Source organism: Pundamilia nyererei, unplaced genomic scaffold, assembly GCF_000239375.1.
Source record: "Pundamilia nyererei isolate P.nyererei 1_Seehausen unplaced genomic scaffold, PunNye1.0 scaffold00076, whole genome shotgun sequence".
In the NCBI taxonomy this organism is placed as follows: domain Eukaryota; kingdom Metazoa; phylum Chordata; class Actinopteri; order Cichliformes; family Cichlidae; genus Pundamilia; species Pundamilia nyererei.
In genome coordinates, this window is record NW_005187477.1 from 2568169 (window position 1) to 2594193 (window position 26025).

At 46.7% G+C, this 26025-nt stretch overlaps 2 protein-coding genes across 6 annotated transcripts in view; one reads left to right on the plus strand and one right to left on the minus strand.

Moving 5' to 3' along the window:
* col4a4 (collagen, type IV, alpha 4) overlaps positions 1–12382 on the minus strand; it is a 49336-nt gene extending 36954 nt beyond the window's left edge. For both annotated transcript variants that reach the window (XM_013911982.1, XM_013911981.1), the window contains exons 1-3: positions 12318–12382; positions 11147–11189; positions 156–227 (exon numbers count right to left, since the gene is read on the minus strand). In XM_013911982.1, coding sequence (XP_013767436.1) covers positions 156–227; positions 11147–11189; positions 12318–12364 — 162 coding nt within the window. In that variant the 5' untranslated portion in view covers positions 12365–12382. The remainder of the gene's footprint in view (positions 1–155; positions 228–11146; positions 11190–12317) is intronic.
* A 23-nt stretch (positions 12383–12405) lies between these two features.
* col4a3 (collagen, type IV, alpha 3) overlaps positions 12406–26025 on the plus strand; it is a 44790-nt gene continuing 31170 nt past the window's right edge. Inside the window, exons 1-14 of one of the 4 annotated variants that reach the window (XM_005737493.1) lie at positions 12406–12501; positions 15506–15875; positions 18813–18869; positions 21316–21405; positions 21895–21939; positions 22380–22424; positions 22594–22656; positions 23622–23675; positions 23761–23787; positions 23894–23968; positions 25295–25357; positions 25444–25479; positions 25683–25730; positions 25866–25940. In XM_005737493.1, coding sequence (XP_005737550.1) covers positions 15789–15875; positions 18813–18869; positions 21316–21405; positions 21895–21939; positions 22380–22424; positions 22594–22656; positions 23622–23675; positions 23761–23787; positions 23894–23968; positions 25295–25357; positions 25444–25479; positions 25683–25730; positions 25866–25940 — 765 coding nt within the window. In that variant the 5' untranslated portion in view covers positions 12406–12501; positions 15506–15788. The other 3 variants (XM_005737492.2, XM_005737491.1, XM_005737494.1) reach the window with 3 other exon arrangements.

Sequence of the window (26025 nt, forward strand, 5' to 3'; positions counted from 1 at the left end):
GTGTGTGTGTGTGTGTGTGTGTGTGTGTGTGTGTGTGTGTGTGTGTGCTGAGCTGCCACTGAAGGAGTCTGAGGTTTGCTGGCACTGAAGAGTGTGCAGCTGCGCTGTGGTTCGCTGCTGTTCGTGTGTGTCAGAGTTAGTGGGCGGAGTCTCACCCTTGCTCCCTTGGCTGGGAAACACTGACAGGTGGAGCAGTCCCGCCCACCACATGGCTCAGACAGGTCACCCTGGAAAAAAGAGAACAACAATATTACGTGACATCACCGTGACATCACTGTATCATAATAAGACATCACCTCAGCTCAGCTGACGCCATCACTCAGAGCTGTGACATCACGTCTGAGGTCAGCGGCCTTTGGTTTGAAAGATGAAGCAAAGGAATCGTTTTCCTCTCTGATTCTCAGCCTGTCGCAGCGTCTCTCTCAGCACAGTCTGAGAACCTCTGAGCTCCCGTGCTGGTACATCACTGTAATCACTGTAGTTGCAGTAAAGACCAACAAAGAGCAGCACTCGTGTTTATGCTACGCACCAGGTTACAGGAGTCGAGGCACAACCATTCATGAGAGCAACAACATAAAGCAGGCTTCAGAGGCAGGAAGGAATAATCTGGTTCAGCTTGTACCTGCAGCTTTGTGTAGCGTCTGAAAGTATTCATCTCCAGCCCTGAAAAAGATGCAGTCCCTCCGACGTCCAGCAGAGGCTCCAGCAGCGTGGATTGCTTCCTGTTTTTATAGGCTGGGGGGGACCTGCTGTTAGCATATCACAGTTTGGGCCGACGACAGTTTCATCCAGCACATCTGTCTCTCATCTTCATCATCTACGGATTCAAAAGCCCAGCCGAAGCATCCACTCAGTGTCACTCTTCTGCCATCACCTCGTCACTCTGCAGCATTTAGAGGGATTTGTCCTCTTCTAATCTTTTCTTCTAGTACTTCTTAAACGCTACTTGCTGTAGCTTCCTGTGATGATCTTCCCTTGAGTCCCTGATTTTGTTGGTAGTTAAACTTGATAAATACTGCATGAGTGCGCCAGAAAGGGCACATCTAAACCCGTCATTAGTTACCTTATCCCCTCATTTCCATCAGCCGCTTCTGGTAAACATCTGGAAGAACGTGCAGCTGGATGGCTGAAGAACGGCAAAGGAAGGCTGAAGTGAAGGTCTGTATTTTTGGGGCCATCCTTGGTGTTTGTGCCCATCAGGAAATGTGGGGTTACTAGTGGGCGGAACTTACAAGACTCGCATCCTCGCTTGCAACTCCCTATTTCCATGCTTAGCTCAGTTTTTCCAGGACCTCTTACCTTTCCAAGCCTTTACAGATTCCAGTGCGTAAAAGAGCAACTAGATGATGCAATTAAGCCTTTGGGAGTTCCTGTCTCTGCGCTCAGCTGTGTGTCCCATCAAACTGAACCTCTTCAGCTTGTGGTCTCAAGTTTCACATTGTCTCTGCTCTACTCCGTCTTCTTGGCTTAAACACAGAAGCCACACATCAGGATTACGATGCTGTTAACTGAGAGCTAGCTGAGGAGTGGAGGCGCTGGTTACAGGAGGATGCCTTCATAACCTGGACTGCTCATAAAAATCTATCCTCCTACCTCCAATCAGCTTAAAAGTTCAACTCCCAACAGGCAACAGGTAACTACTTTCTGCTAGGTTCAATTTCATCATCACCTACCACCCTGAAATATAAAACCTGATGCTCTGTATCTACAGTTCCCTCTCAAAGAAAATCTGCCCACTGTAGAACCGAATCTTGGTGCATCGTGAGCACTGAACACTCAACAGAATGAAGCTGACCCAAGGAGCCCCGGTACAACCAGGGAACCGCCCCCTTGCTCAGGCCCTGTGTTGAAATATTCAAAGTGTTATTACTTGAATTACTTGAGTTCTTCTTGAATAAATAAAGAGTTAAACTGACATTGGTCAACTGGGTCTAAGTCAATAACATAGTATTTGTTAGAATGAAAGGACTCAACCTGTTGTGTGCTTTTAGACTTGGTTTCTGTCTATTGATGCTCCGACCGCAGCACTGTTTTTATTTTCTGTTCAGACAGTGAGGAATGTAAACACAAGTCAGACAGAAAGACAAGCATCTGAGATTCTCAGGAAGCAGACAGCTGACTGTGTGTGTGTTTATCAGATCACGTCAGCGACAATCACGCTCCAATTTTTCCTGACCGATTCTTTCAATGAGAACAGATGTTCAGATGTTCAGATTGATGTGACAGAAAAGGGAGATTTAAACTGTCGAACAAGCCAGAGGCTCGTGTTCCAGTGCATTTACAGACACGACCTGTGTGCTCACAGTTAGACGTGTAAATAAACGTGTAACCTCTGTGACATAACTGTTGAAGCAGTACAAGTGCACCTATAAAAAGAATCGCACCTGATCTTCATTGATCTTAATAAATCGCTCTGTGACCAACCTGTGCACCTTTTATTAAACTACGTGGTTTGAAATTGAGCTCAAATTCAAACAAAAACTATCCTGACTACAGAGCAGCAATATGAACTTTGAGCAATGGGAACACAACCTCTGGCAAACCAGTCTCAGGTGATTCAGAGTTTCACAGCACAGTCAGGTCCATTTAGCCAGCTACATGGTTGCTTTGGTCATTTCGCCTCTGTACACACAGGAAACTAATCAAAAACATGCAGACTTTCACACTGAAGGTCTGAAAAAAGAAGTATTGCAATATTATTTTAGGAGCTGCAGTCATTTCATACACAGCTCCCCATTCAAAGGCTCAAAAGTAATCGAGTAGTATGGACACAGATGATGATCATTCCCTCATTAATGCATAGAAAATGAATTCAGTTCAATTCATTTATTTATTTATGTGGCACAAAATCATAGTTGCTTCAAGGTGCTTTATACTGAAATTTAGACCCTGCAAGAAAACAAAAGATCCAATATTGTTTGATTCATGTGTTTAACTCGACTGCAGCACTTTAAATGAGTTCCACAGAGACGCTAACAAGAATCCATAAACATGTTTGCAGTGGCAAATCTACGATCTGGTCCATCCTTTAAAAAAAAAAGGATCACCCTGAGGTTTGTCAGAAAATGATTTGAGCTGAGATTTAGTCTCACAGAAAGCTGCTCACAGCTGGCACAGATTTAGAGCCTCGCGTCAGCTTATTTGCAGGGTCAGATGAAGATGTGTTAAATAAAACACCCGATTCTACATTTACTCATCAAACTCAACGGAGCCTCCAACCCAAAGCAGAGACACAACAACAACAAAACTCCGGGTTCATCTCCGCGTGGCTGGCATGGATTTCACAGCCCTGAGGTTTAAAGCAGGATGGCTGGGGATGGTGAGAACGGTGGGATGACAATATCGACTTTGGACCCCACCCCACTTTAGACGGACGTCAGTCTAATCAATGCGTTTACGTCAATAAACTTTAGAAACACATTTTTTTCCTTAATAAACTTTAATTCCACTCAAAATAAACTGCTGGAATTTCAGGACCACGGACAGCAACTGAGGATTTCACGGTGATTGGTGCTCCAACAGGTGAGTGGAGGACGTGGTGCTGCCCTCAGACGCCTCACTGACAGGCCCTCACGCCAGACTCTTAAACACGTGTTTGTCAGGTTACATGTGCTCTTAAAGCCTCGGACTCACAGTCTCTGTGCCTGTTTGAGAAAATAGGGTTGATGCTATCGGCTCTATGATTGGCCGATTCTTGGACTTGACCAATAGCTGCTCTTCTACAGTGTAGCGCTGAGTGTGCATAAATCCACTCATGTAAGCTACTTTGTTGTTATTTATAAGAGATATTAGGGAACATGTGCAGATGAATAGCTGCACTTGTATATATTGTCAGGCTTGCATAGTAACCAGCACAAGGTCGTGAAAACAATCTGTACATGTTTCAAGAATATTAATGTTTCAATATTCCATAAATACTGTTTATGTACATGTGTTCAGTAAAATAACAGAGTATCTGTGATATTGTAACTTGGTCCTGCTTTAAATTAATTTTTTGTATTTCAGGCCTTTTATGGTCCTCGCTGTCCTCTAGTTACAAACACAAGCGGTCAACTGCACGCTGCAGTTTGCTTTTCTGTTTTCTAATTTGTGATTTTTATTGACAGGACGAATACAACCAGAACATAAATAAGACTGAAAGGCGACCTCACAAACAATACGCACAAACCAAATAGACTGAATAATCCTTCTGTCACTGCTACCTGAGCCAACGCTGCAACCTTCTGCATTTCTTCCTTGACAAAATGAACACAGTTCGACACCATTCAGTCAAATCGCCTTTAGCTAGTTTCATACCCAGCTGTCTGATTGTTTTTCACCTCACTGTCCTTATATGGCATCACTTTGGCCTCACTCTTTGAAGAAGCCTTGAATGTCGAGTTTTCTTCATTTATGAAAGCCAGTGACACAAATCAGTCGCACAGCGCATGTCATAAAGACAAAAAGACCCGGATGTCCTGGTTTTCTGTCCTGCAGACAGAACAGACGTTACCATCCTGGACACCTTGGACGGCACAGGCTAGTATTTACACTCTGACATGCTTTCATTCATCTTCTTCTAGCTGCTGCCTTTACAGGTCACCATGTCCCAGAATCCCCCTCTGTCACACCAACCCTCTTCACCACATCCATCAATCTTCTCTTTTCCTGCTGCCTGGCAGGTCTATCATATGCACATGTGCAAACGATCTCAGGCCCTCCGACTCCCCTTCATAGACCCAGTGAACATCTGAACAGCTTCAGCTCTGTAACTTCAGCTCAGTCCCTTGCTTTGTTGACCCTCTGCTCCTTCGTCTTTGCCTCTCCTTCTGTCTCCGTCTCATTCAGACACATGTATTCCGCCTTCTTTCATTCCTCTTCTCTGCAGGATCTCCTCCAACTGCTCTCTGCTCTCACTACAGATCACAGTGTCATCTGCAAACATCATAGTCCACGGATTCTGAACTTACTGGTCCACCCATCTGTCCCTCACGCCTCGCCTCTGTCCTCATACTGCAGCACCCTCATATACTTCCTAATGCAGTAGCACAGTTCCTCTCTCAGCAACCAATCACCTGCTTTCTCTGATCTTTCTCTGATCCAAAAAGACACGGTGACACTCCTTCAGTTTGCAGCAGATGGCCCCGCCCCTCCCTGAGCCTGGTTCTGCTGGAGGTTTCTTCCTGTTAAAAGGGAGTTTTTCCTTCCCACTGTCGCCAAAGTGCTGCTCATAGGGGGTCATGTGATTGTTGGGTTTTCCTCTGTATGTGTTATTGTAGGGTCGACCTTACAATATGAAGCACCTTGAGGCGACTGTTGTTTGGTGCTGTGCAAATAAACATACTGCCCTCCTGCATGTCTCTCCTTAACACCACACCTACACAACAGCTTTTCATCAGCCCTGTTCACCTGTCCACTGAAATCACCCCCAATCCCACCTCCACTACCACCACTCTCTACCACTTTGACCAACTTCCTCCCCAATGTCTCTGTCTTCTACCTGATCTCCAACCTGTAGGGCATACACACTGATGACATCCAGCATCGACCCTTCAATTCACAGCTTCAAACCCACGATCTTGTCTGACACTTTCTCCACGACACTATTCACTGTGGGATCAATAAAGTGTCTGTCTATTCACAGACTCCTGTCCTCCTGTGAAATCCCATGCAGAAATCCTACAAACACCCCCGATGTTTGATTGCACTTCGTACTGAAAGATTAAACACAAATGCACTGATGTGGCTGTGCTCTGAGGGGTCATCGGGCAGAACAGTAGGACCTGATCCAGGATGTTCGCTCTTCACACATCCCACACCGAGTGTCCCTGTTGATGTAGTCAGTGTGTTTTTTTTCCTCTGTGGGCCCCAGACAGCGAGTTTCTCAGCAGGCAGCAGTGTTTGTGTTAGCAGCCGCATTCCTGCAGCGTTGTGTAAACTAGGTTATCAGTGAGGCGTGGCTATCTGCAGGAATGTGACTGCTATCACTTTATCTGCTGTCAGGACTGAACGTCTCCCAAACCATCGTCCTTCCATCCACCTCCATTTATGCTGCACTATCACTACTTACGCTGTCATGACTCTCTGCACTCACATCACCTCTTCATCAGCACTCCAGCTGTACTCAAACCAGCTTCCAGCGTCTTCCATTAATCACCATCCCTCTGTCTGGGGTACCGAGATGAAGGGACTGACTGGCTGACCAGAAATCCCAGCCGCTGATTGGCCGGCGCTGCTGCTGTTCCCAGACAGACTGAACCTGGTGACCTCAACGTGACAGGCAGGGTAAAGAAAACAGTCTCCATCTCTACAACATCTGAGGATCCAGGTCTGATCCCTGAGGGACTCCAGAGGACCTGAACAATCAGACCCTGAGCTCAGTCCAGTGTTGTTTACATACAGATGAGGACAAATTATTATGAAATTTAAAGTTTGTCACTTACTGTTTTCTAACAGTCAGGAATTTTTAAATGTGGCATTTCTAAAGAAGCTCGTTGCCAACTGGGCAACATGCCTCGTTTCTATTTGCATACAATTACAGAAGTATGGACATATAAAGTTACACGGTACAAAACAACTTCAGACTGATGTGCACACAGCTGTGCCATCAACGTCCAAAACAGGCGTTGCTCCAGGTGAAGAACGACGTCCAGAAAACCAAAGTGAACGTCACTGAGCCCTGACTTCAATCGCACTGAAAATCTGTGCGGTGAACTGAAGCCCGAGGTCTATGCAGGAAAACCATCGAGTCCGGACAGCTGCTAAAGAACAATTAGCTGGGATTGTTCAGGAGACGTGAGACTTGTTAAAGCTGCAGCGACCGCTGCCTGTCATTTACTGCATGAAACACAAATGGCTATTAGCTTCATGGGGCTATGCACCCCTCAGGGTCAGATGGCCCATCTCGTCTTCAGCCTGCAGACCATGTGTGAAGGATCCACCAAACACCTGACGCTGTTAGCGTCCTGCCAGGTCATTGGGTTTAGATAATATTCCCTCTTTTTAATAATAATAATAATAATAATAATAATAATAATAATGGATTTATATAGCGCTTTTCAAGGCGCCCAAAGCGCTTTACAATGCCACTATTCATCCACACACTGGTGTAGGCAGCTACAGTTGTAGCCACAGCTGCCCTGGGGCAGACTGACAGAAGCCAGGCTGCCATATCGCGCCATCGGCCCCTCTGGCCAACACCAGTAGGCGGTAGGGTAAAGTGTCTTGCTCAAGGACACAACGACCAGGACAGAGAGCCCGGGGACCGAACCGGCGAGCTTCCGGTTACAGATGCGCTTCCCAACCCCCTGCGGTTTCTGCATGTTAAGAACACACAAACTGTAGACAAGACAACAAACCTGCTACACAGTCAGATCATCTGTCACTGGTAGATTTACATTAAAAAGAAAAATCCGCTTGTAAAATGTAAACCATCACTTTTGTTTTCATCAGGTCTGATCCGGGGCTGCTGACTTTGTCGATCCTCTGCTTACTAATCCTACACCGAGTCCTCCAGCGAAGCCGAGACTTAACCTTCATCAGACATGATTAAACGATTCATCGTCAGGCTGGCAGTAAACAAAACACTAACAACTGTTTCAAATCTTCAAGGAGAAAAACATTCACTGCTTCAAAGCTGCTTTTTGTTTCTTGTCGTATCTGACGAGGACGCACCGACTCCTGGGACGCTGATATATCTGCAGTTATGTTGCTGTCAGCACCGTTTGATTGGTTTCAGTAATGTGGGATCAGCTTTGCTCTGTATCTGTGCTTTACTGTATTTCATAGATTTACATGTTACTGATGAACTATGGCAGTTTGGGCGATCGGCTGACGCTCTGATGGCGTTTTTGACTGAATGAATCAATTGTTAAAGATAAATAAATTAATCAGGTGATTGCTCCATAATAAAAATAACTGTTGGTTGCAGAAGCACCGTTTAGTTCAGTGTTGCAGTATCGGCAGGAGTGACTATAATCAGCTGTCTCCTCAGTCAGTTTCCTGTCTCACGTTCCTCCACCTTCAGTTAGCAACATTAGCCATTATTATTGTCTGCAGTCACAGTGCAGTTAGCAAAGTGGACATGAAGCTGTTCTCCACCTGCTTAGACCCATCAGACTGCAGGACTACAGCCTCAAACACTGCCACAGTGAGCCAGCCGGGACGCCTGCTGGTAGCAAAGCACTGGAGGTAGCTAGTTTTCAAATGAATAGAGACAGATTGACCATTAGTTTGTTGTCTGTGGATGACATCATTCTCTCTGACAGATGATATAACAGAAATAAAATGACCCGTCAGAGCAAAGCTCATGTGTGGACAACCCTGGAAAAAGGTAACGAGATGGAACGATGTGGGAAGAAGCTTCATTCGGGAACAGCAGCTTGTTTTAGATGTTATTAGTTTCAGTGGATTAGCTCAGGGCAGAGAAAGTTATTCTACAGTTTCTGGTCAGCGCTGTTGAAACTGTGTTTTCATGTCTCCTGGCTCTGTGGGCGGAGCCTTAGCTAACAAAAGCAGACGGCACCAATCTGATGCCAGGTGCGACTGACTGTGATTTCACCGGCTGTTTACTGCTTGTTGACAGAAGCTTGTGTTTCTTTGGTTATTGTGAGGTGGATCGTGGTGTACAGAGAAGCTTCAGCTCCTCTGTGAGCACCAGGATGAGTCGTCACCAATAAAGAAGTCCGATTTCAGAATCCGATTCAGAAACAAGCGAGGATGGACCGTGAGATTCGTCCTCTCTCTGAGAAGACTGTAGGACTCAGGCTTCAAGGAGAAGCCCACAGTGGAGGTGGCTGCTTGGTGGATGAGCCGCAGGTGGTGGCGCTGCAGCGGAGGCAGGTTGCTGGACAGGCCCCTCGGACCCCCCAGCGGAGGCAGACGAAGGCTGGACGGGCCCCTCGGACCCTCCAGCAGGAACAGGCGGTGGAGTAAATGACTGAGGTGAGAACTGAGCAGGTGACTGAGCTGATAGGTGAGCTAAAGTCTGAGCTATGGAGAGAAGATTAATATGTATCGACTGTTGTAAAGATGGTAGTAATGGTGGGTAAGGTGGTGGATTAGCAGTAAGCTGAGCTAGTTACCCTGAGCCTCCAGAACCTGAAGAAAACTGCTGGACGGGCTCACCTGAGCCTCCAGCGAGGTCAGAAACAGGTGCAGGTACCTGCCGAACACCAGCCACTCCCACCTGAGGACAAGGTACGGGTGCCGGAGCTAACTGGTTCCCGGTCACCCTGGGAGCCGGGACAGGCACCGTCAATGGCTGGGCAGCTGCTGTCCCCACCCGAGGAGCTGGTATGGGTGCAGCGACAGGCAGAGGCTCAGCAAACACAGACACCTCTAAAATGTTTTTCAGCTTCCTACCACCACCACGTCTAACAGTCTTAACAGTTTTCACAGTCTCAGAATTTCTAGTGTTCACATGATTGTCTTTTTCCCGCTCAGAGGGAGCAGAATGAAAACAGTCATTATAACTCACCACGGGGAGTGGCTCAGCAGAGACGGAGTGGCGACTGCGTGAACGTCGCTTTCTCCGCGAAGTGGGAGGTGGTGAACTGGGCTTCGAATCCTCCAAAAGACCGGGGTGCGATGAGGAAGCAGAGAGTTTGTGAAGTTCAGAACGTGGCAGACCCAAAAACAGAGCGAAGGACTGCAGCGGAGTGAGTCTAACGTCCGGCGTCACGTAATCTTTCTTCCTCCGCCGCTTAACCCTCTTGTCCGACTGGTAATCCAGGGGTGAAGGCGGAGGTGTAGCGACTGGAGAGAATGAGCACGTGCTCAACCTGATCGCCCGAGGCATAGGCGCCGGCTCGGCCGTAGCCATGGCAGTTTGGAGGCTGCGGGGCCCTCCCAAAGCCAAACGTGACCCATAGAAGCGTGACTGGAGCTCCCGGGCATGCTTAGCCTCCTGCCTCACGCTCTCCTTGAGGAAGGCAGAAACTGCGGGTCGCCGATACCCCACGGAGTCTGCTGGGTCCATGTTCTGGTCGCGATCTTCTGTTATGTGACGGCTGTGTGCGGACAGGAAAAGGACCCAGAGTGCAGACTCCGGAGACAGACGTGAACTCAAAAAACAGCTTTAATGCTGAACTCAAAGTAACAAACCTCCAAAGTACAAACATTAACGCAGGCAGGCAAAAACAAAACACACAGCATACGTGAGGGTCGATAAGAGCAGATCACGACAATGACAAACTGAAACACAGGGCTTAAATACATAGAGGGAGCAATCAGGGAATGGACAACAGGAGGGAGACACAGCTGGGGCAAATCAGAACTAACGAGACAAGGAAGCGTAAACTGAACACACTGAAATAAGACAGAGACCTTCAAAGTAAAACAGGAAACGCATAACACAGACTGAACAAAGACACAGACTCACATGCAGGCACTACAGAGGGAACAGAGACGTAGGACCAGGGCAGACACAGACAGGACATATAGCAGACAGGGGAGACAGCAACTAAGGATTACACAGAGACAAACCATAAGACATGACTCTAACAAAACCCAAAGACTAGAAATTATAAATAATATAATAAAGTCAAAAACCCTGGGTCAACGACCCAGGCATCCTAACAACCTGTAATGCATCACTGTCCCGAAGCTCCACATCAAAATTTGCATTAAATTAAAATACCAGTACCAAACAGCTAAAGGCCCAGTGGCAGCATACAGGTCGGACTCATCAGAACAACAAGCAGAGGTTTGAGAAAGCACAGTGATCATGTAAAAAGACAAAAGGAAGTGAAATTATGTGAAGCTGTGTATTTCCTGCAAACAGCAGAATAAAACAGTCCGTCTGCACCTGGATACAGAAGCACAGCTGTGAGATCGTCATTGCACAGCTGGAGGGAAATTTAAACACTGGCTTCAAGCTCAGTGACGACAGCACAGCCCGACTATTGGCCAGGACATCTGATGATGTCATCCCACCAATGATTCATCTTTACATCATATGACAACTTCCACACCGTGGTCTGCGATTTGACCAAGTAGAGCAGAGATACTTTAACCATGGAAACAAGCTAATGGACAGAAAACTTGTTTCAGCTGACGCGATTTGATGACATCACACACTAGTGAAAGACAACAAGCTGTGATTGGCTGGTGGCCAACGTTTGCTGGACCAGACTGAAAGGGCTTATAAAGGCAGAGGTGGACTCACCCCGAGAGCTGCTGGCAGGGCTTTGAGTACGATCAGGAGGCACCTGAAGGAGAGAGGACACAGGTGAAGCATGAACACAAAGGAATGATAAAAAACGTTGATCCACAGTGATGGATCAACGTTTTCACAAAGCCCCAACCAGCTTAAACAGGCAGCAGCTATTAAACTATGAAATGCACCCACACTCAGGGTTCCCACCAACACTACGAAACTGTACGGCAGGGGTGGGGAACTCCAGGCCTCACGGGCCGGTGTCCTGCAGGTTTTAGATCTCCCCCTGGGTCAACACACCTGAATCACATGATTAGTTCATTACCAGGCCTCTGGAGAACTTCAGGACATGTTGAGGAGGTCATTTATCCATTTGAATCAGCTGTGTTGGATCAAGGACACATCTAAGACCTGCAGACACCGGCCCTCGAGGCCTGGACTTGGACACCCCTGATGTACGGTGAGACTTGGTTTATAAGCTAAGATGTAAAACGCATACTGACACCACAGTTCGTATGAAGAAAACAGTCTATGGTTTGTAATCTATGGTTAAAAGAGGGTGATGAGGTGGAGCAAGACGTAGTGTGCTTAAACTTAATCCAGGCATCCGTACCTCGCATCTGAGCACATGCATCACCCAAACACTCAGGCGGAGTTACAGACGTGTGTAACATGTCAGCAACTCCAGTTAGCTGAGGTGAAGCCGAGCAGACAGCTAGCAGATCCAAACACCTGTGTCACCATCCACCTGTCAGCCAAAGAGGCCACGCCCCTAAACTTTAAACCTTCTTACATATTAACCAGGTGAACCCTAAAAACTTTCTTCTACTGTACAGGTGTTACGAAGGAGGACATTATCCACAGAGACAAACAGTTTGTATATCAGGCTGCAATCACGTTTATTTCTGCTGTTTTAACATGGGAGTCTATGGGGACTGACTCACTGCTGCCTCTGCTGGATGTCAGAGGAACTGCAGCTATTGGGACTGTAGAGTCGGTGTCTTTTGTCAATGTAACATTGTTAGACGTGTTGCATGGGTTGTGCTGCTGTTTGCACATGAACTCATCTTCATCGTAAAAGAATTTAGTGTCATGTTACCAAAGACCAGACTGTCGGCAAAAGATTCAGTCATGGAAACTTAAACTTAACAGACGTGTTCACGTGTGCGGTTTTATTTACCAGAGCAGATTGAGACCACAGGCATCAGAGCAGGAAGTCAGCAGCATATTGCCTTTGGCTCAGAGGAAGTCCCTCCTGCTACACTCTGACTCCACCTCCAGCCAGTTCTCAGCCTGTGAGGACACTCCGACGCTGTTGGTCGTCCTGCAGGAACAAAGACAAACTGAGGCTGAAGACGATGAAGGTGAAACCACACACACCTGACCAGGATCAAGCCGTCAGAATAAAAGTCGTAATAATAATAATGATGTAATATTAACCCTAACCCTCACTCCTTTCATGTGAAGCTCACATGAAGCTGGTTATTAACTTAGTGAGCTGATAACCTGCTTCGTTAGTTTGAGTGAATCCAGACACCAGGAAGATATCCCAGGTGTGTTAAACTCACTTCCTGGTACAGGCCTCTTAGCTGTGTCTGTTTGTGAGTAACTTCCTGCTTGGACAGCCAATCAGGACTTCGAAACTTTGTGTTTGAACTGCACATGGACAGCAGCCCACGCTCCCCACAGTCATGTTCTTTAGAGGATGCTGATGCAAAGAGCAGCAGCAGGTGTGTCTGGACGTCAGCCAATCAGAGAGCTGTGTCTCTATAACCTGTCAGCCTCTTATTGGCTGCTATGACTATGATGTTGTATTTGTTGCAGGTGTTAAGATAAAGTTAGAACTGAGAAGCTTCTCAGTTCTTCTTCAGGAGCTTCTGTGATGCATATTTAATGGGATGAAAGTTGCTCTAACAGCATCATGAGCTCCATCAGCTCTTGCCTCTGAAACTGAGGGTTTCAGTAACCTCCGCCTGCAACAGCCCGACCGAACCAAGCTGCTGCAGCGCCCGCTCACAGAGCCAGACAGCAGGAACGATCCGTGTCAGTCACCGAGTTCCTGCAGGAGGCTCTTAGCTAACAGCAGCCTCGGAGCATCGAGCTCCACGGCGTGATGCTAGCAGCACGAACAGCTGTTTGTGCTGCTAGCATGACGAACAGCTGTTCAGTTTAAACTCTGTTCAGAAGTTTCATTCAAACGTTTCAAAAGACAAAAACTGCAAAACGAAGCAGGAGAAAAACAAAAAGTATCAACAGAAACTGAAAACGACCACAGACAGAAGGTTCACGGGACAGGGTGAACGACCGGAAAGGGAAAGGAAGCAAAGGGAGGAAGTAAACCTTCAAAGTAAAACAGGAAGTAACTAAAAGTTTGAAATGTCTTTGTGTGTGCTGCAGTTCAAAAATGAAAACTCAGACACGGAAAAAGACAAATTTACAGCTGCTTACATTTCTCAGCTCTTTGTATGAAACATGTGAAATAAGTAAAATCCAGCAAACTCAGAAATGATGATCATCACATGACTGCGGCGAGCCTCCCCAGCGGTGCTAACCTCAGTGATTAGCTTTGAGCACACGGGTATTTTTCAAATCACAGCCTCTTCTCTGCGTTCGAGCCTTTGTCCAGACGTAAACGATGTTTTGGATCATTGAAAACTGAGATTTTTAAAAACTCTGTTTCTGTGTTTACGTGTGGACGAGGAAAACAGAGATTTAGTCACGAAGCATCAAAGGTGTGCGACGTGTTACTGTTTCACATCATTGAATTTCTACATTGATACAGACAAAACACTGCTGCTGTTAACCTCAGTTACTGTCCCTCTGTTTACAACGACTGCTTTTATGCGCCATCTTTCTTTACGCTTTCCCTCCCAGGCTTCTAGACTTCTGATTGGCCAACATTTCTACACAGTTAGGATTATATCACCACCTGTTGCTTTGGCATGTTCTTGACAGCGTTTCACTTTGTTTTTCAAGTTTGGGATTTAAAAAACAAAACAAAAACAGAAAATCTGTTTACAAAAATGTCCTGTACATGTGGACGTAGTGTTCCGCTGCCATCTTTTACATACAGTCTATACACAAGTCCTGTTTTTGCACATACTGTAAAACAGAAATGTGTTTTAATATTTGATGGATTGTCTTTATGGTATTTTCAGTCTGATAAATTGATCTTGTGAAAGGAACAGCATGTTTAGGGAAAGTCCAGTTCTGATTCTCCAGACCGGGTCCCTCAGGCTGAGCCCAGAACCACCACCCAGGGAAGGTGGACCTGCCACAGCCGGGGCGAAATCTGGATCAGCCCCATCGATCCCTTCACAGCTACACGTTTTAAAGCACATGAATCGGCATCTGCGCCAAATCCGCTAATTAACAATTAACGCAGAAGCACGTGGACTTTAATGCTCATAGTGTACTGCGGTTTGCTGCGTGCAGACGTAAGGGAGTATCCTCACCGAACTTCAAGTATAAATCACCACAGACTAAAAGTACTCGAGTACTTCTCCTCATTAACGTTATTTACCTGGATGACGTGCTCAGACATTCAGACTCTAATAGGCGGCTAATTAACAGCTGACTAACCATAATCAGCTGATGGTGATCGATCGGCAGCCCGATACCCAACCAAACGGTCACGTGAGTTTTCCTACCTGAAGCTGTCACTGTCCGGAGCTTCACGCGCTTTTCATGTCGCTGCAAACCTGAGCACAACTTGGCAAGAGCGCGCACACAGCCGACAGGTCAAGCTGCAGCGCACAGCAACAACAGCACTTCCGGCATCCTGCGCCTGCGTGCGGTGCTGCTCCGTCCAGGTGTGTAGACAGCTGCACGCTAACAGCCTGCTGACACACCTGAGCTTTCTGCTTCACTTTGATGAAATCAAATCTGTCTCAATCCTGAAATTCGCGCCAGTTAAGCTCATTTATTGTTCACGTGAGCTTTCTCGTGCACAGCTCGTGCAGGAGTGCCTGCAGCTCCTCAGCTTCACCCTCAGGTGCTGCACTCGCAGCTCCTCCCCCCTCCTCACACCTGAGGCTTTCGTGGGTTTGTGAAGCACTTGTTTCAGGTCTCCAGTCTTCCAGGCGCGTTGTCCTCAAAGCTGAGAGGATGCTGCCTCTGCATCAGCTACACCTGCTCCTCCACCATCACAGGTCTCCTTCCTTTCAGCATCACCTGTTTATTCACTGTCATCAGCTGATCCTGTGTGAACGTGCTCTTTAACCGCCTCCTCCTTTCTTGTTTTTGACCTTTCATCTGAGAGAAACCCTGAAATACAGTGTTTATGCTTTTCTTTTCTCTCATATTAATAAAACTCGTGATTTTTGTCTGAGAGCAGAAACTTTAAAATTACAAATGTTTTCCCACCAGGAACAAACTCAACCAGCACGAAGATTAATAAAAGGATGGAGCTGTGACCAGATTTCCTTCAGGGCCAAGGTTTTATTTTGAAGGTCACGGCGGAAGTCTCGTGCTGAGTGTGACTGTGTTGGCTCCTGTGTCGTCGGGCTGAGCTTCCATCCGAGAGCAGCTGCTGTGTCCGGGCTCCGGCAGGTGCGAGGACCCTCTTCTGGAGTGAAGCGGACCTGAGCACAATCCGGGACCCGAGCCGAGCCGAGCCGTCGCGGCTGGAGGCAGCTGCCCGCCCGCCTGCATGGAGCCTCTGGCCGCCCGGAGGCGCAGGATCCTCCCGCTGCTGGTCCTCTGGAGCTGCCTGAGTGCGGCCGTGCACGGGGAGAAGGTGAGTTACCTTCACTTTGAACCTTGAACCCAGGTGACCAGGCTCACCTGCTGCTCAGTACTCTGCCGACAGACGTCACGCGATCAGAGACAGGTGTGGGTGACGTCAGAGTTTTTCCAAAGTATTTAATAACAAAAAACCGTACTATTATGATGATGATGATGATGATGGTTATTATTGTTGTTGTTATTATTATTATTGGTGTTGATATTGTATATTTGTTATATAACCAGGTGGATTAATTAATTTATTTAAAAATCTAATCACGTGAGCAACCCTGAAGACCACCTTTAGTTCACACACACTGAGTATTTAACCTGAGCGTCAGTCTGCGCTCACACACTGCACAGGTGTATCACACCTGCACAGATACCTGCTAATCACAGCTCAGTAACATCCAAGCAAAATCAAACTTCACCAAAGCTTTCACTCAGCCTTCCTGGAAGGTCGGTTACTATAGTAACCTCACAGCAGCCGCTTATTGGTCATTAAAATGGTCCAGAGGTCCAGTTCGGGTAAAGCCCAGCAGCTACAGACACCTGTGTCACCATCCACCCTTCAGTCAAAGAGGCCACGCCCCTAATAATGCAAACTTTAAGCTTTAATACAATCTAACCAGGTGAGTTATGGAACAGTATGTGGTTTACAGACTTATTAGTGACGTTAATTATCAATCAGTTTACTGATGATGATCAATGAGAGTTAATGACCAGACTCTCTGTCGCTCACCTGCTCAGGTACTAACAGCAACCCTGCAGGAGGTCGAGCTGCAGAAGTTTCCTTTTTCTATTTACTGCGGATATCAAAGAATCTACAAAGAATGTCAGACAGGAAATAAAAGCCGTCTGTCTGTGTGCAGTCAGACAGACGGACAGACGGGGTTCTGTCTGTTGGTTTAGGACACACACACACACAGACACACTCACAGACACACACACACACTCACACACACACAGACACACACTCACACACAGACACTCACACACACACACACACACACACTCACAGTGACGTGCTGAGCCCAGAGCACCATGTGACTCTGTGGCGCTCCCTCTGTGTAGCCGTCATGGCCGTGCAGTCGCCTTCAACCACACTGAGATTCTGAGCGCGGTGCTGTTGCTGCTCTGAACTGTTGCTACAAGTTTCCTCCTAAATATTCGATGAAGCACGATGGGGTGGTGTTATTGTGTTTAAGAACATCTCAGGCAGGTGTAGTTACAAAGCGGCGCCCGAGGGCTGAGGTGCACAGTGCCGTGAACATCGGCGGCGCTCTCCTGATTCAGTAAGTGCGGCGCTGCAAACCTCCTCTGGCATCAACATCAGCTCATAAGCCGTCTGCTGGGAGCTTCATGAGCTCGGCTGGTTGAGCAGCTCCTGTAACGTCCTGGACTTGTATCCATGTAGTGCAGCAAAGACCTGGATCGTGGAGCCGTGACCAGCCACCAGTCCACCCAGATTTATTTATTCAGACAGAGATCTCGACCCCCCCCCAATGTTCAGCACAAAGTTACGCCGATGCTTCAGCTGGATCAGAAATGCTCAACAACCCTCAGCCCTGACGAGTCGTTTGTTGAATTTGGCTAATGCTAACACGAGTAACATTATTTGATTGGAAGCCAAACATCCATGTTGGCCTACTTCAGTATCACGCTGGATGTGAGCGAGCAGCAGCAGGACCGCAGCTCCCGATGCTGCAAAAAGGCTGTCAGTCACACATTAGTGTCACATGATCAGGTGTGCCCTGATATTTTGCTTTCCCACAGGTACAAAACCTTTAAAAGCCGTTGCTGTAAGGGAACAGAGAGAAACTGTCTGTGACCTGAGAACTTCCTCGGACTGTTACAGGAAGCGGGTCATGTTCGAGTTAGCCGACACGTTTCTCAAAGTGCTTCTTTATTTTGTTTCAGACACGTGCGTCAGACATACAAAGCACCGACACGGGGCCACGTGACCTCGATATTGCTGCCACGATAAAATCACGGAGGAAAATCTTCCTGAAGCGCACAAAAAGCAGTCAGTCAGATTACCTGTGAACGTCTGTCGGTCTGCCGTGATAAGACCGTGCAGGTGGTTCGGGTTCACCTGACTCCAAATGGAAATAATCTGATATATTTTCAGACACTTAGTCTGCAGCTCTGCGTCTGATCGCGGCGCTACAGGACATTACCCACCATCCCCTGCTCCAGAACGTGTCGAGGCATCTCGTATGGAGGCAGTCTTGTAGATGTGAGACAGGAATGAAAGATAAGATGATATCGGAGCTCCCCCCTGCTGTCTGCTAGTTCGGGTTATCACAGGAAGACCACAGTTACACCTGCAGGTTACATGAAGGTGTTTGGGTTTAACCCCACAGAAATATGTCTGACTGATAAAGAATCAGGCGGGACATGCTCAGCAGAAAGACAAAGGCTTCAACCCGAGTTTAAGGTCAGGCCAGACTAAACGATGCCGAGCTGCAGGACACATGATGGAGATGTTCCTGAGTGTGTGAGTCACTCAGGAATCACTGCAGACAAATCAAGACGGTGACATCACAGGTGATGGGTTTGGCTGCGGGTGTGACGACGTCCTGAAGAACAGTCACAGCTGCACTTTATAACACCGCTGTTTACCCTGTTATTAGATTATTACCTATAAATACTCACTGAATACAAGCTGGTAACAAGAAGACACACGAGGCTGTGGCAACATTTTATGTAGTATTAGAAGTGTAACTGAAAGAAGAGGTGGTTACACTGTAAGCAGTTTAAAGTACTAAGTAATTTCTGATGTTTCCCCTTTCTTACCCTGTAAGTACGCTGGCTCTGCATTATGGAGTCGACTAACTTTGCCTAACAGTGACTGTGAAAGAAAAACCGCAGGCCGGCAGATTCTCAGGGTAGGAAACCGAGATCAGGCCTTCAAACATCGTTAACTACTCCTCTCATATCTGTGCAGGTGTGCCACTGCAGCGGGAAGGCTTTGTGTCACTGCGATGGGGTCAAAGGTCAGAAGGTGAGGTCTCCACGTGAACACACTGACACAGAACCAGGACCAGAATCAGTCTCTTGTGTTTCTGCCACATGCAATTTAAATGAAGGTGTTACTGAAGTGCATTAAGGAGGTTTAGCCGTTTTTACACTGAGGCTCACAGGTAACATGTGACCAGCAGGTGTCCAGCTGAGGGCTCTGCTCTCATGTAGGGATGGGTATCGTTTAGGTTTTATCTGATACCAGTACCAAACCGGTACTTTTGAAACGGTGCCGGTGCTTAAAGAATGGAGAACACAAAATTGGTCCAAAAACCTCTCATGTTCAGCTGTTTTTTTGTAAAAAGATAACAATGTTAGCCTTTTCTGCAGCTATGGGGCATATATGGTATCACTCTTGGCTGGAAGCTTAAACAATGGAAAAAACACAAACTTTGTCCAAAAACCTCTCATGTTCAGCTGTTTCCCACTTTTTCTTTGGTCATTTTAGCCTTTTTGGCCAGGGTGAAGGGAGTATCTGCCATCAAACAAGAGGACAGCCGCATGTAGCTATGATGATGTTTGCTAGTTCACCTTACATGCATTAATGTAATAACGTGGTTAGCCTACTCAACGTAAATTACACACAAACAACATTAAGCGACTCACGCAGAGAAGAACGGCTGCTGCTGCATCATCATCCTCATCATTTCTGCTACACTTCTTGGGGGATGTTGCTAACTCCGGGTCTGATAACAGGCACCACACCCGCAGTAGATGTGCTCGGTGTGAGGTCTCGCAGCAAGCTATCAAATACGGCGCATTTCTCGGCTTTTAAAAAAACGCTATGCGTCGCCAGGTGTTTCATCAGATTTGAGGTGTTACCTCCTTTGACAGTATCACAGTATCAGCTTAAAGCACTTGTTGCTGCTGAGTTTGCATCTTTTGCTGTGAAGTACAGCCAGACTTTGACCGCTTCGCCTTGGACATTTTAAATCTGTAGCTCTGCTCTAAAAGAACGTACGTACCTGGCCCCGCCTACTATCCTCGGAAACGTAAAATGATTGGCTAGAAGTGTATCACAGCTCAGGAAATAAAGCACCGAAGTGTGCGCTGCTTTTCGGTCTGGTTACTACCGTTTATGTCAGAACACCGGATACCGGTACCCATCCCTACTCTCATGGTCTCGTGGCAGATTAACTCGAACTCAAGTCCAAACTGTTTAACCTTGAGTGACGACCAACAGACTGAAGGAGGCCGTCATTAGGCTGAAAACCTAAAAGAATCCAGTCAGAGAAACTCTGGGAAGAATGAGCGCTCTGAGCAGCGACACCAGAAGATCTGGAAGATGACAGAAGGGATGCAAAACAAAGTGCACAAGTATCCGCAGAGTTTTACGAGGTACAGAAAAGACGGCCACGTCGGTCAGCTGATCCTGGAGCAGCCTTTCAGCCACAAACACGCTGCAGCTGCTGCAGGACCTGCAGAGCAGCTCAGGAAGCAGCGGTGATGACTGCGGGTTTAGATATAAACTTTATAAACTGCATATAGATATAAAGTTTGATCTAAAGTGGCCACACTTACAATAAATCCACACCTGAGCACACACCTGTCATATTCAATCATTTTATGAAACTGATGCTGACCAGTCTGACGGGTCTTAGATCTACATCCCTGCTGGTTCTTGCAGCTCTGAAGTGGCTTCATTTTTCATCTTTGGTGAAGTTTTGTCTGTTGTTTCCGACCAATGAGTGCAGCTCGCTCTGTGGTTTTTGTATTCCAGCTGCGTGCCACGCCCCCTTTTCAGTGTCCATGTTAGAACGACCTGCAGATAGGACACACTTGTGCATCCTCCTGCGGCCTCCTCTCTCCTCCGGATGCATTTTGGAAACCGGGACGTTCCCCATCATGGAGCGCCGATGTCAGGTTCACAGAGGAGGCGTCGGCCAATCGCTGATGAATATCTTGCAGTAGCCCCTCCCTCTGATAACAGTATTGTGCGGCGGTTTTTATTATGGAGGAAAATAGAGCGGAGCTGATGGATGTGCCAGGTGATGAAGGGCTGCTGATGTGGTCTCTGATCCTCTGATGTGATCAGTTTACCAGTTCCAGATCGGATCGGGTTGTTTTTCATGATTTTGTGATTTCGCCTGAAACAAACTTTTCAGTTTTTGCTGCTTTAAATGGCGTCAAGTCTCCGAGCTGCGGCTCACAAGAGCGTGCAGGTCGGAGCCGGCTGCAGGGAACTCTGCGGTCCTTTGTGTCTCACGCACCTGAGACCACCCAGGTGTGAGCTCTGCGATCACGGGCGTGTTCACGAGGAGAAAGAAAGAAAGGCCGGTTCCTCTCTGCTGAGCGTGAAATGTCCCTTTGTTATTCCCGGCACCTGAGTGCCCGGAGGCCACAACCAGGATCGACTCTGCTGCTCTCTGCTGCCCCTCTGTGGACAGCAGGTGAGCTGACTTACCTGAACTCTCTGATTCTGTCAACAGGGTGAAAAAGGTTTCCCCGGGGAAACTGGTCTTCCTGGAAACGTTGGCTATCCTGGAAAAGAGGGCGATCAGGGCAAACTAGGAGAAAAGGTAACAGACATCTCCTCTTTCTTCTTCTTATTGTCATATCGAGTCCCTGCACAGTCCTCTTTACACTTGTTTTTATTATATTACATTTTATTACAAAGTTTCTTTTTAAATGGAAATCCCGTCATTAAACATCCAAGTTTGTAGGTTTAAAATCACATTTCAGTACGTGGTCAGTTTCACACTCGTGAAAATAAACGCTGTGTTTTAGTGTAAAACTGAGGAGGAGGTGAGAGTGAGTCTGACTCAATCACTACTTTCTGTTTGGAGCAGTCACATGACAGCTCAGTCACATGACAGCTCAGTCACATGACAGCTCAGTCACATGACAGCTCAGTCACATGACAGCTCAGTCACATGACAGCTCAGTCACATGACGTGTCAGGTCCTGATGCTGCTCTGATTCCTGATCGTTGACCATGTCACAGCTTTCTCACTGTGAACCCAGAGTTGAATGGAGATCATTTAATGTTTTCTTCTTCTTTTGCTTAGGGTGAGCTGGGACCTGCAGGAAGTCCGGGTCTGAAGGGTGCCCGGGTATGACGGCCTTTACTGTTTATCCCACTGAACCTTTCCTGTTCACGTCAGAGTCATAGATGGGACCGTATCTGGATGAAAGCTCAGTTATCAGATAAAACAAGCTGGCACAGATGCTAATGCTAATCAGAGCTCACTACCATCCAGATAAATGCTCAAGCTTCACCTAAGCTCTCGCTCAGCCTTCGTAGACGGTCTGTTGCTACAGTAACCTCACAGCGGCCGAGTTATTGGTCACACGATGTCATTAAAAATGCTCCGATAGGTTCCAACAGCACAAACACGGCCCAGAGGTTCAGGTGAAGCCAGCTGGCAGCTAGTAGTGGGGGAGGTCATTTTGATTTTTTTAAGCCTAAACTTTCCCTGATTTTAGCATCATTTCAGACACATTTACCAAAAAATGTCCTGCTGACGTTGTTCTGAACTTCTCAAACCATCAGGGTTTGCCGGGAGAACCAGGTTTCCCAGGACCTCCGGGACTGCCGGTACGGACGCTCACCACACACAGAACACATTAAACATACAGCACAGTAGACTGTAGGCTCCATACCTATTAGATCCTAGTACGTATGGAAGTAACATGAAGAATATGTAATGATGATAATAAAGTTTAACTTAACATTTAATACATTTCTGGATGCATTTATTTCTCAGGGACTGCACGGACACGAAGGACCGCTCGGTCAACCAGGAATCCCAGGATGCAACGGGACGAAGGTAGAAATGATGGCTTGGCAGAAGGCAGATCGAATACTCTTTTTTTCTCTCATCTCCGGAGTTTTATATTCCTCTCTTCCTGTGCTCGCCGATGTATAACCGCCTGAGCCTCACACTCTCATCCCTGCAGCTAGTTATAGACCAGCTGTGGAAAACTGTAAAAAACTGTGATTTGCAAATGTTACAGATGCACATTTTATTCACAACAGAGCAAAACTAAGAGAATTTAGCGTTTTCGTTTTTAATTTGTCTAAAAGTCCGTCACAGCCGCTGATACTAAAATGAAACAGCTGGAGGGACAACAGGCAAAGAAGAACGTTTTGCAGATGCAGAGGTGCATCAACCTGCAAAAACTAGATCTGCAAACTATTTCACAATGTTTGAATGTCAATGAAAACAATGATGCGGATGTTGAATATCTCGTCAACAAAACGTTAAAAGATTCTAAGGCTGAGAATCAGTGTTGGATGTGCGTGATCGTCAGGCCTTCACGCAGCACGGCATTAACTGCAGACACGATTGTGTGCTGGAAATTAGTGCACGCGCTCAGAAACGCTTCCAGAAATCAGCCGCCATCCACACATGCAGGTTAAAGCTGCAGAAAAGAAGCCGCGGTGACCATGATTAATCCTGTGGTGGCTTATTATAAACACAGAAGCTGGCTTACCCAGTATGTACAAGGCTGTTATTCTGAAACCTTTACAGGAACTTGCCAACAATTAAATTGAACTTTTTCATCTTTTTGACAAGCTGTTTAAAAAGCTAGTTACGCCAATAACACTGGGCAGGGAGATATACTTGTGTAGAGTCACGATCATTTTTGAACAACACATATCAAGGACTTTCAGGTTTTCCAAAGCTTTCCAGGCTGTGATCAGCATCAAAGGCAGTCTCGGAGAGTGTTTCCTATCAAAATGAGTCATCCGATCGTACCCACACACACAAATGTGACTCATGTCTTTCAGGGGGATGCTGGTTTTCCAGGGCATCCTGGACTTCCTGGACCTGCAGGCAGGCGGGTGAGTCACTGTCTATACACAGTTAAAAATAGGCTAAGCTAACTGAGTGTGTGAAGCTAAAGCTGTGAGTGTTCACGTGTTTCAGGGGCGTGATGGTCCTCGGGGCATGAAGGTAAGCATTGACACCTGAATGCTGTAATGAAGAAGATGGATTTGAAGATGGCTGATTTGATCTGTGATGGTTTCTTTTGACAAAGGTTCCTCTGACTCTGTTTCAGGGAGAGACGAGAGTGTTCCCCGAGACTCAGGATATAAAAGGAGCACGAGGACCACCGGGACCAAAAGGCGCCACAGTCAGATATTTGATTTTTATGAAATAAAGAATAAAATCAAGTGAAGTTCATCGTTTTCCAAATGAATGTCTCCACCAAACCCTTTATAGCAGGGGTCGGCAACCTTTCTGATGACGAGTGCATCTAAAATTTGCTCAGCAGTCAGTGTGCCATATGATTGCATTAGCAATAAATTTAATAATGCTCTATATTAACAGTTACACACTATATAGAACAACTATATAGAATTATATTTGTTGGCAGCTGTCAGCGAATAGTTATCAGCTATTATGAAACAAAAAAGAGACTTTTTATCCATAACAGCAAATGAACTGAACAACAGAAAATACAAATGCTATTTATGGCCTCCTCACAACAATAAGAGAAATAATAAACTGGGCCAATATGGCATGTTTGTTGATACAGAGACACACATGTTAATGTGTCTCTGGTCTCCGAGTGTCCAGCATTCAGAGGCTGCCTGAAGAAGAAGAGGCAGCTGCAGCGTAACGACAGAATAACTCCAGCTCTGTGTCTGTTTCATTGTAGCTGAAATTCAGGACAAACTGTTCCTTCTCAGCTCAACACAAAAGGCGTAATCATTTCTCTGAATACGAGAAGATTGGCAACTCTACTAACTGACCTTATGAATAAAATAAACTTCACTATCAGTGACATCATAGCACCCACCCAGCTGTATAGAAACTCTGTCATGCTAGCTAGCACGCAGTACGAGTTATTGTAACTGACGGTAAAAAGTCAGCACAACAAAAATAAACTAAACTTGGTTTATATCTGACCCAGACAGACTGCAGGTCATAACTTCTTACCTGAAGTTCAGTTCACCTGACACTCGGACCGGCGGCCACCTCGGGTCTCTCCTCCTCCTGCCTCCCCTTCCCTCATCCACCTGCCGGAAGCTCCGCCACAGCCACCACCAAACAACTGAGTTATTGTTACACATCGACTAGCATCTGGCCAATCCACCACCTCTCACTGTTTATACCGTTACAAAAATAAAATAAAATAAAAAAAGTCATCGGCCCATAAAAACGAAAAATCACTGTCGACCCACCGAGCAAATGCCCGGTATGCCTGATGGCCAGTCCAGCTGTGGTCATGCCATCAGTTAACCCTTCGGCAATCCTGGGCACGCGTGCTAGGGCTGCCGATCCCTGCCTTGCTTGATCATTTTGAACAGTCTAATCAGTTGGTTCGCAGACTGAATCCAGCCGGCTGGACCAAATTCTGTTCAATCTTAAGATGCTTTTTATCATGAGCATTATCATCAGATTAGCTGGTATAAAGTTTGCTCTGACTGGCTGTGGAACTGTTTGTGTGTTCCAGGGGCTCAGTGGGGATCCAGGTGAACCCGGCGTGACAGGATCACCAGGATTCGATGGATTTCCTGTATGCTTTGAACATCCACCTTATTCAAACATTAATTGCGCTCAGTAGTTCAGGGACCTGACATCTCATGTTTGTTTTTTTTCCAGGGAATTCCAGGTCTTCCAGGGTTGAGAGGAGAAAAGGTTAGTGGGGTAACAGTAAACTGAACTAGGAGCAGTTTCTGATTCAGAAAAACGATTCTTACACACTTGGCTTGACGTCAGGATTCGCTTTTGGTTTCGTTTTTGTTTTTTGGGAGAAGCTGCTGTGGTGGTTCATGTGACAGCACCAGTCATACGTTAACACGGAAACCATGAAGTAACTTCTGTCTCTGTTTTTGGTTCAGGGTCAGGAAGGTCCCAGTCCAGTGATCCCAGGTCCACAAGGACAGAAGGTGGGGATGGGAGTATGGTCTGCATTTACAAACTACGACATGCTCTGATTTTATACTGTGTCTAACCTGTGAAACGCCATCATCTTCATCACCATCCCTTTCACCTTCACTACCATCAGCTGTGTTTGGTTTTAGGGTGACCGGGGACCTCCAGGAGTTCCTGGGCCAAAAGGAATCAAACTGTATGCTGAGGGACCCAAAGAGCTGAAGGTCTGTCTGTCTCTCTGTGGGTCTCAGTCGCTCTGTGGGTCTGTCTGTCTTTCTGTGGGTCTGTCTGTCTCTCTGTGGGTCTGTC